The 16,096-nt window shown below is 34.4% G+C and overlaps 1 protein-coding gene across 2 annotated transcripts in view; it reads left to right on the forward strand.

Moving 5' to 3' along the window:
* The window catches only part of LOC113400155 (hemicentin-2-like), a 319,029-nt gene that overhangs the window by 270,734 nt on the left and 32,199 nt on the right, over positions 1 to 16,096 (forward strand). For both annotated transcript variants that reach the window (XM_064217679.1, XM_026639621.2), the window contains one exon: positions 14,526 to 14,619. In XM_064217679.1, the coding sequence (XP_064073749.1) occupies positions 14,526 to 14,619 (94 nt within the window). The remainder of the gene's footprint in view (positions 1 to 14,525; positions 14,620 to 16,096) is intronic.

The following is a 16,096-nucleotide window of genomic DNA, read 5'->3' on the forward strand; positions in this document are numbered from 1 at the left end:
CCTCGGATAAAATATTGTGTGATTATCTACCGTGTCTTAAATTATAGCAGCGGTCGCCCATTGGTCGATATTCGACTGTCATTCATCACTAACAAAAATATATATAATACAATGAATTAAAATATAGGAAGAATAAAGAATACACAAAATACCCATATGTCCAAAAAAGCGTCTCTATTGAGGTGTGATTTCATTGACAGTATAAACGTAAATTATGAATATTTCATATGTAGATTATGTTTCTGTGTGTGTGTGTCAAACCAAATAGTAATGCGTGTAATCTTTTTTCTGTATATTTCTAATTCATATTAAATAAAAATAAAATATTAAGTGTAGGCACTCCTTCTCCATATGATAAGCTGTAACCAAATTTCATGCTCCTCCGTCCGCGTAATTTTCGTAAAAAGAGATACAAGGTTTTAACTTCACGTTTCTTTGTGTGTAAATGCACTTTCGTTGTCAGAGTAAAAAGTATGCAAATTTTAATGTATTACTATAAATTATATTTTCCTACCACCTAAGAAGCCAAATTGTATTTGACGAGGATAGTTGTTATTCAATGTTACCTTCACCTCACTGGACACTTCCAATGCCTTTGATTGTAGTGTTCTATGAATCATCTGAACTAAGGGCATAAAGTCCTCGCAGAATCATGTAAGTCAAAAAATACCAGCCTGTTTTCCCAATACTGAGACCCCATCGTTCGAGGAAAAGTTTGGAACTTGAATAGACATCTCTGATATATGCCGATTGGTGAAAAATACAAATCAAATTTTAATGTTGATATTGAACGAATATTCACGTGTACCCACTGTTTGGCATACAAGCAAATGAGTCACCCGATAGAATGGTCACTACCACCCAAAGGCATTGAAACTATATAAAATATTTACCCTAACTTCACGATTACGTAACAAACCTTGAGAACTGAACTGTTATGTATTGTAGTTACAATGACTCACTGAAGGGGGTTCAAACCGGAACACAACAATATAAAATATCGTAGTGTCATCCGAGCCGGGCTTACATAAAGCCATTATCAATTACGACTTAATTATAAGAAGTTATTTTTATAAGGGATATTTTATGAATGGACTCCAATTATAAAAATATTATGAGCATATGAAAATTTCATACAAGCAACACTTAAAACTTAACTTAGAACTGAACTATTAAAATGCAAGTTGGTTTTTCCTAACTTAATATTCAACAGGAGGAACAATTATTATTATCGGATTTTCTTTTATATGCTAATTTCGTTCCATTTCAAGATTTCGTTGTAAGCGGAGAAATGTTAAATTATTAAGACGAGATTTTAATTTCAATTCTTTAGTTACTTTATATTCGTTTTTTTTTTTATATTATTAATCGTGTTCATAATTCTTTTTAATTAAAATTCTGATGTCATTACGGCTGTCGCTAGGAAACGAAATATGAAAATAAATTTTACCGACCTTTACATTATTTTTTAATCAAACGTTTTTTTGAAGTGAGACTTTGAACGCCATGAGAATAAAATATACGTAGGTATATATAATTTATATTTAGTTGCAACGTTTCTGTGTGTAATATCTGAAAATAAAACGTTTTTGACACAAAAACTAACAACCCATATCTGTTTCTCATTGCTGAATAAAAATGTCCTGTCTTCGGAAAGTGAAGGTTTTTGGAACGCAAGTCCATGAAAAGTCGATCGTTTGCTGTTAAAATAACCATTCATCAACTTGATGGTAGGGTTTTATGTAAGCCTGGGTAAACACCACTCATTAATCAGATATTCTGCCAGCAAACAGAATTCTTATTATAGTTGTATTCCATTTTGAAGGGTGAGTGAGCCAGTGTAGCCAGGCACATAAAAAATAACATCTTAACTTTCAAGATTGGCGGCGCATTGGTAATCTCTTATCATCAGTTGGACCAATAGCCGGTCAGCCTAAACCTAAATAAAAATCAGAAGAACAGTCAGTCTTTAGAAAACTCTCCTTTAACATTACCACGTGATTACCCTTCCGTGTTTAATTTCCTTAATCCTTTATCAAGTGGCTAACGTATTAATACACAAGTCTTCAAAAAAATGGCTAGTATTCTGTATAATCAAGTCATGAATCACTTGTCAGAACGATGTATACGACGTTCCCTTGTGAAGGGTGAGTGAATTATTGTGTATCATAAGTCTATTGAGGTCTAGAACTGAAGAAAAATATCTTTATTTTGGTTCCATGCATTTGATAAAGAAACGATACCCTTTTTATATGTGTCACTGAAATATTTTGTAAGAATACTATAATTCTGATGTTGGAAGCTATTTGTAATGATTAATAATTACTATGAATGCATCATGCGACGTATCAAATAAAAGGCTTATTACGAGTTTTCCTTTAAAAATTAAAATATGGAATTATTAAATATTAAAAATTTAAATATGGAATCTAGACCGTTACTCATATTTTATATAAAATAGATAATAAAACATGGTCTATAAATTCTCAGTAACCAAAATAAAATGGTACAGAACCATCACAGTAGAATTCCCACTTGATCTTTTCTTGTGGATATTTTCGTCTAACCCTTGTCAATTTTTCGATATCCTCATCGAATTTGATCAGATGCTAAAAGTTTTCATAGTACTTACCGTCCATACAATAACTTTGTCAATCTTAAAACTTCTTAACAATAGAACTCACAATAAACATTCCTTTTATTCGTATATTATTTCGAAGAAGGGCTTTGTACGAGACCGTCTGGGTAGGTAACACCCACTCACCATATATTCTAACGCCAAGCAGCAATACTTAGTATTGGTGTGCTCCGGCCTTAAGGGTAGTAAGTCAATGCAACTATGTACACAAAGAACATAACATCTCATCCCATCAGTTCCTTAAGTTACTGGCGCATTGGCGATGTAAGTAATAGTTATTTATATTTCGGCGTCAATTTCTTTGGTCTCTGGAGGCTACTTACCGTCAGATGGTCCGTTTACCTGACCTGCCCATCCCCATACCTATGCCTTAGAAAAGAAAACCAACTTATCCGTCATCTTATACATTGCGTAAGTCGATTTTTGTCCCAGTGATTGTGGGTCGAAAGCTGCACATAAAAAAACAGTTATCAGGTCTAGAAATTCCGAAAAAAACTTTTGAATAAACGAAGTTTTGCGAGCGACTACTAGTCCCTTCAACACAAGTAGTATTATATCTGTTCTACGATGTAATCACCTTTAGCTACCCGTTCCTGCTTCAAAATTCAAGGATCCAATAAGGGTCTATATACAACTTTTATAACGAAGACTAACATAAAAAGAAGAATTCTTGTTTTTTTCTGTCTAGGAAAGTTTATATTCTTGACTTTTCTCAACTATAATATGCATGTATTATAGTTAAGAAAAGTACACAATCTTCCTCTTGAATCCCTGTGTTTATTGATGAAAATCGCACTAAAATCCTTTGGGTTGTTTGATAGATGGGCGGACAAACAGTGATTCCCGCTGTCTGTACGCCTATCATTCAAACGACCCAAAGGATTTTATGTTCATATTATAAATGTGAACTCTATCCATCCATGTATAATAAACTTGTATTTAACCTCGAAACATCAAGACTAACCTTTAGCAAAAACTAACATCTATTAGTTTCAATAACAACAAAAAGGATCACAAACAATTCGGCTGCTCAAAAGCCTTAGTTTGAATAGACAAGCTTTGTTGAACTTTCCACCGTCTGTTTGCAAGTGTAAGACAGGTTGATGGTAACTATTTTAAGTGTCTGACGTCACTCGGTCTAGAGGAAGGTATACTGATGAAAATTATGTACAAATTAAATTACTTAGACAACTTGTAAATTGTTTTGCTTCCCTCGTTTTCTTAATAGTTGATATTTTTCAAATGATTATTATGTTATGGATTTTATATATGAGACGTGGTCATGAGATCACCCACGAATCATTGGACTCGTAACCATCACGGGTTCAACTCTATCATAAAAATGAGTTAGCATTTTCAAATATTATAATTAACATTTTTTGGATTTTTGTTTTGTAGTTTATTCTTTACTTTATATACTAGTTGGCGCCTGCGGCTTCGCGAACATTTTTGGGGTTGGTCGTCAAGAGTTAGGCATCAAAAAGTAGCCCGTGTCCTTCCTTGGAGCTAAAGCTTCATTTATATTTTTTACATTAACAGCCTGTAAATTTCCCACTACTGGGCTAAGGCCTCCTCTCCCTTTGAGGCGAAGGTTTGGAGCATATTCCACCACGCTGCTCCAATGCGTGTTGGTGGAATACACATGTGGCAGAATTCCGTTGAAATTAGACACATGCAGGTTTCCTCAAGATGTTTTCCTTCACCGCCGAACACGAGATGAATTATAAACACAAATTAAGCACATGAAAATTCAGTGATGCTTGCCTGGGTTTGAACCCGAAATCATCGGTTAAGATGCACGCGTTCTAACCACTGGGCCATCTCGGCTCTAAAGCTTCATATTCATCAATAATTTCAAAATTCTAAGATTTTTTTAAAGATTTGTTCATAAGTTACATTTATAGCTGAAACAGACAATAGTATGCATTACAATATACAGATACAGATATACTCACTGAGTGAGCGAAACTTACTCAAGTTATTCATGGCATATGTACGTCATATTTTATAGAACTGAAATGTGTTTTGCTTACATTTTATTATCCATGGCAATCCATATGTATTAATGAAATTGACAGTTAGTATAATGCCGCAAATAAAAATAATAATCAAACTTACATACACACTTTTTTGCTTAGAGTAAGAGCCGTTAATGTCCGACTGCTGGGCTTACCTCGTTTCCCCTTGAGAAGGTCTGGATTTTATGCTCTGCTCACGATGGTATTCTTCACCGCTGAGCACGAGTTGAATTATAAACAAAAATTAATTAATTAATTTGAAACCTGCAGTAATGATGCCAGCGCTCTAGCCACTGGGTCATCTCTTTTCGTATAAGTTACTCTGAATGTTCTTTTTCTACGTATATCTCTTGTTCTTGGTCATGTGCGGGATAGCTTTACAAAATAATCCCTTGTATTTATCCCGCTGTGCTTAGACGTACAGGTGAGTTCAGTCCCTAACAAGAGCCATCTTTTCATAGCGAGTACGAACGTCTTCAAGGAGAGTGCGATGATAAGGCTTACAAAGAGTTCCTTTGAAAATTCTGTCTAAGCCAGTTTTTTCATGAGCTCTCAGACTACCATAATTGTTTTCAAATCTACGCAAACCATATATATTATCAAAGTTGTTTAAACTACATAAATAACTAGCAAGAACTAGGCAGAGAGCCAAAATTTTTTACTATATTTTAGTATATTGATGTTTACAGAAATCTACAAACTTTTTTTAAAATGACATAAAAAAACGTATTAATAAACAATAATAGAGGACATATTATTCACCTATTTAAATTGACACGACTGGTTTGAGTTTTACACGATAGAAGTTGAAGATTACAATTTTGACTACGCTAATTCAATACCTAAGCTAATATTGCCAGTTTTAAAATTGTAATGTTTTTTTTTGCGTTTTAAGCAACAGCTTATCTTTGACTTATCTAAAATACTTGACAGAGTTTCTTGCATTTAGGAGATGTTCTATTTTCAAAGCACATTCTGGTTTTAAAGTTTTGTAGCCCTATGCGAGTTTTAAGAAGCGTGTTCCGTTGAGCAGAAAGTAGATCTGTTCACATTTTTGAAGATTTACCGAAGACTGAGAGACTAAGAAATTACTTTTACTATTATTATTACTTTTACTATTACTTTATTTTTACTTGATTTAATTTTTTAAGCAGTAGATACGTATGAATAGATGAAAATCAATACAATGATTAAATCATATGACTCTAATGGACCACTTTGATGTTAAGATTATGTAGATATTTCCTTTTAAAATAAGAATAGTTTTTCCACTGTCTGATCCTAGTTGTAAATACTTGGAAATGTCAGTTTTAGTTACCTTAACAATACTTAATTGGAACTTTCTTACATTTCTTGGAAACAAAACGTTCATTCCTCCTTTGTCTTGATATCCCGATGGAAAGTGGTCTTCGCAAATATACATTACCATTGAAAGAGGCATCAGGTATTCCTTTATTGCCGACGCTGACTCAATACCTCAACGGTAAAGCTATTTTGAAGTCACTGACTCAAATTGGTATAATATATTTTAGTAAATATAATTTATTAGTCATACCATTATAAGTTAAAAAGCAAGTTAAGTTATAAAGCCTTCAATGATTTTCGGTTTATAATGATGCTAATCATAAAATGCAGATATTGTTATTTTATAATTAACTATTTTTTATTAACTTTACGAAACGATACAATTTTAATTATTTACCTAATTACCAAATTGTTAATTCCTACAAACATTACCGTGAATCTGTATTCGATTTTGATATTGTATTCGCTTTTGTTGCTTCACTTTATCGTTCCGACCGCTCCATCTGCCTTTTATTTTATTTTATAATCTGAGATAACTGATCTGCAGTTACTATATTCTCAATATTAAATATAATTCTTAGGTAAATATATAGTATATTATTTGTATTACTAGTTAGACTAGACTAGCCACAACAACAGTAACTAAGCTAATAGTTACAAGTTGGATCTGTAACATGACAAATATTTGCATACAAATTCAATATTGCTATGGCAAAATGACCTCTATTGTCATATACGAAAGGTTGTTGAAATTTGCGATTGCAATATTGAAAGGGACACGTTTATTAATTCATTTGCATATTATTATTTGCTACTGTTGAGTTCCATGCCGGTTCATCTCCATCAAATCGATCAAAATTACGTAACAAGACGATGCTTCCAACGGCCTATTTGAATAAGGAACATATTATTTTTAATTTGTGATCTTTGTTTTTTGTTATTAATTTGCACAAATTTTAAATGACTTCAAACGAAGAAGGTTTTTTATGTTTTTCATTAAATAAAGTTGAAGTATGGTGTAATAGTTACAAAACTAATAACAGAATAGGAGTGAAATAAGGAATTATGTACTTATATATTTCATATACACGGAACGGTAACCGAAAATTAAATTATATTTGCCGCGTAAAAATAATCTTACATATAAAAATTAGTAATAAAATATTTATAATATTTTTATTAACAAAACAAAATGTATTTAATTAATACGTTCACTATTATATATAATACATTTAATATATAATTGTGAAAATATTTGAGCAAAAAACATATGATTTTTTAAAATAATACTATATAATAATGATATCATAAATGAAAGCACATGAGTTTTCTGAAGCATAAAAACTTTTATACGCGCATTTCGTGTGAGCTAAAAAAAATAACATTTTCACAGAAAAATCCCAATTTTATCATTGAATAAAAACGCAATTACAGACGCCCAAAACTATTTTCATTCTCCGTGTAACTGAACCAGACGGTCGTGGAATTTTCAATTAAAATATTTTTTATTTTATATATTTCAAGATTTTTAAATTTAAATCATTCATATTTTTATTTTACGTTCATTTCTTGGCAATGGGCTTATAATTAAAATATATATTAATACAGTTCCATTTCACGAGATATATATTAAAATCAATTTTTATTGGAGAGGCATATAACCTACCGGGTAGTAGTCGCCTGGCCATATGACCGATTTCAGCCAAACATCAAGGGAGACCAGGGAGTCGGATACGCAGAACATTTATAGTGCCCAAGTGTAGGCTCAAATTAATTTGGTGAAGAATAGGATGGTACCGATGAAGGACCGAAGATAGTTTCTGTGTAGGATCAACGTCCTTCCGGTACTTGCGGTAGGCATGGAAGTGTACAAACTTCCATCTGTCAGACTCGAGACGGCTCCTGCAAATCTTTCGACAGAATAACCCAATAACTTTTATCGGTCTAATCAGGAGTTTGAACCCAGGACCCCGTGAACTACCCCTGCCATTAGAACAATGGCCCTCGCCAAAGGCTCATGAACGATTTATATATTTAGAAATGGAAAGCATGAATCAACAACAGCCGAATATAAATCATCATAAAAGGTCAATCGATCGATAATCAATTAACCCACACGAACCAGCTTCGGACAATTATAGGGATATATTTCAAGATATTTTCATTAAACATTAAATCAAACATTATGTAAAATATTAATAGCCTATCTTCACGATTGTTTGATTAAAGATAACGAATCTGAGTCCGTCGAATTTCCTAATTTCGTATCTGCCGCTTGAGTGATTTTACAGCGGTCGCGTCGCGATCGGTACGTACTTCAATTAGTATTTAGAATATAGTTTGCCTCTTCTTCGTCACATATACCAATAAACGGCAATGTTATTCTTGTGTTACGGTTTGTAGGGTAAGTGAGGTGTACATGCACAAGGATACAACAGCATAGTTCCATTTGGTGGCGTATTCGCGATGTAAGGAGTGCTTAATATTTACAGGCTATTAGCTCCTATGCCCTCCTAAAAAAGTAATATTGCTAACAATGTGAACGTCAATTAATGATAAAGCCACTATGCGAGTTTCTTGCCGTTTCTTCTCGCTGCAGGCTGCTTTCCGAAACGGTGGTAGTATTTTAATATCGACGATACAAAAACGCTCCATTGTGAAGTTTACTTGAATAAAATTGATTTGATTTGGTATATTATTTATGTAAAATCGTCATCGATTTGTAAAAGTAATAGAATCAAATATTTTAGCTTTTAATAATAAATAGAAAATATATACTAAAATACTGATTATTTCGACTTGTCGAGGGCTCAGATTACGAGATTAATAATAGGGCTTGAAAGGATGGACATGTCATTGTCGAGGTTCGACTCACCGACTTATGTCCTATATATAAACTAGTTCCAAATTATTCGTCTCAAAAGCATATGAATAAAATATAATACATTTTCAATATATTTTATGGTTTATGAGAATAAACAGTCTCTATTTTTTATCAATTTGTTAGCCTTTCCCGTTTTGACTACGGTAATTTGAGTGTGCAAATCAAACTGCGCAAGTGGGTCTTTGCGTGTAGTTGGACCATTACAGCGGAAAGGCTGCTAACTATATGCATTACGATGCATATCTCGTGTATGTATTCTCCCGCTTCATCGAAAACTAGGTTTGGCGCACCACCCAATTATACGCAAGTGTTCATTTGTTATTAACTAACCCGAGTTTATTTTTTCTTGCAAATAAGTAGGCAGACTAACAAGTGAGCTACGGAAGGTGAGTGATGAGTGGTCACCACCATAGTGGTCAGTGGCCCATAGGTCCTTACCAATATACCACCAACATTAGCAACTAAGATGAAATGTTACTGTTTGTTCATAGAAAATGTTATGAGTGGGTGTTCCTCGGTGGGCTTGCACACGTCACAATAGTATACGAAAGCGGTCCCGTGACTACCGCTGAAGAGACGGAGAGGGTACCGCTGGTGTTTTAGTGGTGATCCTGGCACCGGCGAGGCCCCACTTATTCCCCATTGGGGCTCCACTTCATGAGGAGGAAAGGCGTAACGTTTTCCAGCGAGAAAATAAAAGTGGCTCTCGCAAAACCAATCAAACGTCAAGCAATAAAATTTATGTAAAACTGGAATAGGCATTCGTTTTATTTTTCTTTAGTTTAGATAAAATAATGAAAAAACAAAACAGTATTACTTTCTCATCAATTATAAGACAATCAATGTTACCTATTCTAATTTATTGAAGTTGACAACATTTCCATAACATTGCTGGATATAGGACTAGATGTTCTTAGTCAGGTCACTTCTTCTTCTCGTTAGAATAGCTTTAGTTAACCTTGTAAAATGACGGTTAAAAAGTGCATGTAGGAACAGATTGAATAAAGTATATTTTAATTGTAATCACAGGCTATACAGTCATCTAACCATTCTAAGTACAATCCTATAAATCCATGCAGACATGTATCTATTCATATGGATATTTGTGTTTGAATGTTGCACACACACAAACGTCATTTCCTCGCTTTGATTATTTCTATGTCTGGATAGACTGTCAAATCTGAGACCGCGTCGAAAAATTGTGGCCAACTGTTGGCCACTAAGTACACGCACACTAATAAAGTAGTATGACATTTGGCGGTTGTCAAGCGTAGATGTCACGCACACCAAAATAAAAAGCCAGTAGATCATTGTTTCAGCATTAAGCTACATACGATATACATACATTTCACAATCATAGATCACAATATATTTACAACAATATTATGTATATTCACAGTGGCATTGATCACTTTGATAAAATCAGTGATAATCATTGTACTTATGTGCACAAGAAGCAAGGATAAGCTTAGAACGCCAATTTTCCGACTCCGCAAAGTCAATAAATCATTCATGGGGCAAGGTATCCGCTTCTATAATAAAATTCCGCAGACATTTTTAACTTTGCCGTTTCATAGATTCAAGTCAATTGTAAAAAATACATTGGTAAAGAAGGCATATTATTCGATATAAGATTATATTGACGATAAAAAAGCGTGGAGTTAATGCTTGTTGACTTCCAGGCAGGAGAAATAACATACATATATAATTGTATTTAACTAACATGACTGTATTTTCAGATGTTGAAAAAGAGTAACTACTGAGTTTCTTGCCGGTTCTTCTCGGTAGAATCTACATTCATAACCGGTGGTAGCTTTACTTTAAATAGTTTGTTAAATGACGATTCAAAAGTGCTTGTAAAAGCCTACTTGAATAGAGTATATTTTGATTTTTGATTTAGTGTTGTTCAATAAAGTTGTATACCTATACTAAATATGACGACACGTTTTCTTTTGTAATGCTCAAATGACAACACGACCAAAATATATTGTAGTTGTATTATGTAATTATGGTTTTTGAATATATAACTAGTATATAACTAATAATTGCTCTTAATTTTTGACCCGCTTTGAATTGAAACTATTGACGTAACAAGCTTGGTTTTATATGAAAAAACTTTTAATACACATCTCTAATGTATAATTATAATTAAAAATGAAAAAGATAACATCAATGCCTGAACGCACTTTATAAAAATTGGAAGTACTTAAGGGAAAACACTTTCAATTTATTGCGATAGAATCTCCTGGCCGAGATTTACTGGATGAATAAATAAAAGAAAAATTGGTTTGAAAAGGTTCGTGCAGTGTAAAACTCGTGAGAGGCATTTGACCGATATTATTCAGCTGGCCTGCCCTTAACCCAAAAACTTTTTTTAAACTGTTGCACTGAATACCTAAAGCAACTCTTTGAAATGCAACGTAATAATAAAAAAAAATGTTTAAACGTCTGAAATGTCAAAAGTTATCATAGAAATTCAAACTGTTTAACTTAATTACAACTGACGCTTATCTTTTCATGGTTCTCTCACAATAATTCTTATGTACTGACTTTTATTTTAGAGTTTTTTCTTAAGAAGCTACTTTAAGAGCGTTAACTCTGATTTTCGGTCGTAATTCTGGCCCTAGTAGACAGGCAGTAACAAGTTTAGTGAAAAAGTTTCAGTCTACATGTTCGGTGTGTTACGTTACCGTAACAGAGAGACAACGGGTTGGTCGAAGTGTCGAAAATATCGCTGCCGTTGAAGCGTCCGTAGCAAATGAACCAAATCAGGCCATTCCACGGCGTTCTCAAGAGTTGGTCATCGCCAAGACTACTTTATGACGAATTTTGCGTAAGGATCTTGCTTTACACTCATACAAGATTAGGCTCACTCAAGTATTGAAGCCGATGGACCATTCGAAGCGACGTACGTTCTCCGATTCTCGTTCGTGCGATTTAACGCCTCTAGATTTTCTTGATCTTTGGGGCTACATCAAGTCGTTGGTCTATGCTAATAAGCCGCCGACGTTGGAAGAGCTCATAGCCAACATTGAACGCGAAATAGCAGCCGTGTCGGCCGAAATGTGTGGCCGAGTCATGGAAAATTGGGTCCAACGAATCGACCGCTGCAAAAGTGCCCGCGGTGGTCATATGAGCGAAGTCGAGTTCCATACATAAATGTATGGAATGTACTTCAACCGGATTATAAAGTTTTTGAAATATCTCAAATGGTTTTCATTTTATTTTGAAAAAAAGTTGCCAAGTCCTTATTGAAAAACCCTTTATATACAATGGCAATCGCACATTAAGAGTAAACTCAAGTCGTGTTGTGTTGGTGACGGTGTATCTGAAAATCTTGGATCTTGGATCCTAAAATTGCTATGAAACGTTAAAGTTTAATTACTTGCAACTTTCAATTTCTGACAAGTGCTGACTAAAAGTTTGTAAAACTACCTACATTTTAATTTCATCTGTTGAAAATCGCTCCTAGATATAATATTATTTTTACAAATAAAGCATTTAATAATAAGGAAATGAACATACATTTAAGAAACGATACTTTACCCATAATTTTAAACTTAAGAGTTATTGTAGCACTGCTCGAAATCGAAGGCGCATTTAAAATATCATGCATTTTAATAGCATCCACAATGGAGACATTTAATTATAAGATGGCGAACAAATTCTGATGTGATGCTAAGTGGCCACCTTCTCTTTCAGACACAAGCACAGCAAAAACATTTTTTTTGTACACATTATATTTACATTATCAGTCTGTAACTTTCCCACTGCTGGGTTAAGGCCTCCTCTCCCTTTGAGGAGAAGGTTTGGAGCATATTACACCACGCTGCTCCAATGCGGGTTGGAATACTCATGTGGCAGAATTTCGTTGAAATTAGACACATGCAGGTTTCCTCACGATGTTTTCCTTCACCGCCGAGCACGAGATGAATTATAAATACAAATTTAAGCACATGAAAATTCAGTGGTGCTTGCCTGGGTTTGAACCCGAAATCATCAGTTAAGATGCACGCGTTCTAACCACTGGGCCATCTCGGTTTTTTTTGTATTATTATATAATTATGTTGGCGGACATGGGACCAACTCATGGTTCTTGGTCATTACTGTCCATACACGTTGGCGCTGTTAGAAATATGAACAATTCGTGAACAATTCGTTAACATACTTTTTTTTTTATTGTATAAGTTGGCAGTCGTGCATATGGGCCACCCAATGGTAAGTGGTCACCACCACCCATAGACAACAGCGCTATAAGAAATATTAACCATTCCTTACATCGCCAATACGCCACCAACCTTGAGAACTAAGATCTTATGTCCTTTGTGCGTGTAGTTACACTGGCTCACTCGCCCTTCAAACTGGAACATAACAATGCTGACTACTGTTGTTTGCCGGTAGAATATCTGACGAGTGGGTGGTACATACCCAGACGGGCTTGCGCAATGCCCTATGTGAACCATTTCATCCATAGCAGTGCAACTCCAACCATACGACCTTAGACGTTATTGCTCTTGTGCCTGTTATAGCAGTAAATCACCATTCAAACTACAATACAACACTAAACAATTGATTTTTGATGTTAGAATAATATGCAAGTTAATACTTCTCACCTAGACAGGACTGTCCAGGAAGCCCAATCGGTATTAGCACTTTTGTACTCGATCATTATAACTCGTTTCAAATAAAATAATGTACAAAACTCAATTTCTAAATGATACGTAACATGTAACCGAATAACACAAAAAAAAAAAAAATTCAAAACTCCTGCGAAATCCTGAAGAGTATTCAACGAGAATAATTTGCTTATTTAAAACAAATTTCCGTTCCGTATCAAACTGAACAGAGTGTACAATAGAACCGTTTATTTCGAATCAAATGGAAAATATTTTCCGAGGTACTTCGTGGGCGGAAACGTGAAAGTTGAATTTCATTTGGCGACGGGCGACAATAACACGAACTTCATGTTATTGATGAACACATAATGGTGTTTTTATATCTTTTCAAGACCCATCAATTATATTTTTATAATAGATAAAATAAATGGCAAATATTTACGTTACGTAAATTCTCCGAAATATTATAATCGTTTCGCTACAACAGTTATGATCGCTGAATGTCTTAAAATTATCTTTTGTTGAGAGAATTTGTAGCGTTAACGAGGTAACTGGAATTTTTGAAATGTTTAACCGTTTGAAATAAAACATTTATTTTCCTAGTTTACAAAAATAAACGAAACAAAATGAAAATATACATAAAGATTGGTGTTAATTAAGGTAAATTTAATAAAATTTAAGTTCAAAACAATAAGAAAACGGAATGGAAAGTCAAATAAACTAGGAACAAATTATTATGCGTAATCTACAATCGATATTATATAATTTTTAATATTAATCGTATCTTTCCTAAAGATTAATTAATTATTATATATACCATTACTAGGCTGAAAACTCCTCCTTTGAGGAGATGGAATGGAGCTTATTCCGCAACACTGCTCCAATGGTTGGCGGATACACATATGGCACACATATAAAAATTAGACACATGCAGTTTTCCTCACGATGTTTCCATAAAAAATAATGAAGCCCCTGAAAATTCAGATGAGCTTGCGTGGATTTGAACCCGAAATCGTTTGTCGTCATTATTTATGTGATTAATAATATGAACTTCATTGTTTAAGATGAAATGGCGAGTGGCCGGCGGGATGGGCATACCGTTCGCCGCTGCTGTCTTCTGCATGTTGCCCCTGTTCACATCTTCCACTGGAGACATACGTAAGTCACGTTATTAAATTACATTATTAATAACATATATATAGCAATGACATTATACATGTAATAAGAAACGTTGTAGAGCAAAAAGTAACATAGAAAAGTAACACCTCGCCCTATTGCCTCCACTGGTGACAGGAGGGCTGCTTCGTTTTTTGCCTGGGGGATCGAAATTGCGATTCTAAGGGGAAATTCTGCTAACATTCTTGCCACCGTTCCACGCGGTCTTTATTAATACAGTAAATATTTTTATTTCATATTTGTGTATATTTAAGGACTTAATGTTAATAATTCTTATGTAAATATTTAAATTGGCTATCATGATGTTGAATGTTTCATAATGAATAGCTGATGAGCCGAGATGGCCTAGTAGTTAGAACGCGTACATCTTAACTGATGATTGCGGGTGCAAGCACCACTTAATTTCCATGTGCTTAATTTGTGTTTATAATTCATCTCGTGCTCGGTGAAGGAAAACATCGTCAGGAAACCTTCATATGTCTAATTTCAACGAATTTCTGCTACATGTGAATCCATCGACCAGCATTGGAGCTACGTGGTGGAATATGTTCTTAACATTCTTCTCAAAGGTAGAGGAGACCTTAGCCCAGCATTGGGAAATTTACAGGCTCTAGTATCACTAACTAACATAAAGCTAAAGAACAAACACGTTTGTATATATAGTCACCGGATCTACTCGTCCGATTTGATTTTTACATCAGATAGTCCATTTACAAAAACATCACGCTACAATCTACGCAATAACGTAAGACAAAAGAATCGTGCTGACCAGCTAGTAAAAGTCACGGCAGCGTGCGTAAGCAATCCCGTGATCCCCTGAATAGTCGAAGTGGGTACCACTGGTTTTTTAGTGGGTATACCGGTAAGTTAGGGCGCACCATGCGTTCACAGAACCAGCGAGCCCATATACCCCCCTCCCCTCCCCCCACTTTACGCGGAGGAAACATGATAGTGCGTTTTTTCAGAGAAAAAAAAACAACCTAGTAATATGAATAGAAATGAAAATCTAATACACTGATGTATTGATTTCACTGAATTTAACTAAAATTATTTAGTGAAATTGCGCTATAGTTATCTTTACGAATGTTGTATAAACAAAGACAAAATTGAATTTATCCCTGCGAAATTTTTCATTTTCAACCCGTCCAATAACAAATAAACAAAGAGCTGACCAATCCACGGTCGCTTATGAAGTGTCAAGCCGGCTAAGCCAACGCATGTGGAGGGCGTAAAAATCAAATATTTCGCCGACTATTTGAAATATCAATGGCGAAGGCGGAATAGAAAATGCGTTCGATATATCGAACATTACACGATAGCTTTCGCCTAATATACGAAAGAGATTAAATCATCGATTTGCGAATTCATATTGTGATGCTACCTGGTATAACATCGACAATATAACAACGACACGAGCCACATACAAAATAGGTAAAATCTCTTTATTTATATATAGAAA

This window comes from Vanessa tameamea, chromosome 18 (genome assembly GCF_037043105.1).
Source record: "Vanessa tameamea isolate UH-Manoa-2023 chromosome 18, ilVanTame1 primary haplotype, whole genome shotgun sequence".
NCBI classification, from domain to species: Eukaryota; Metazoa; Arthropoda; class Insecta; order Lepidoptera; family Nymphalidae; genus Vanessa; species Vanessa tameamea.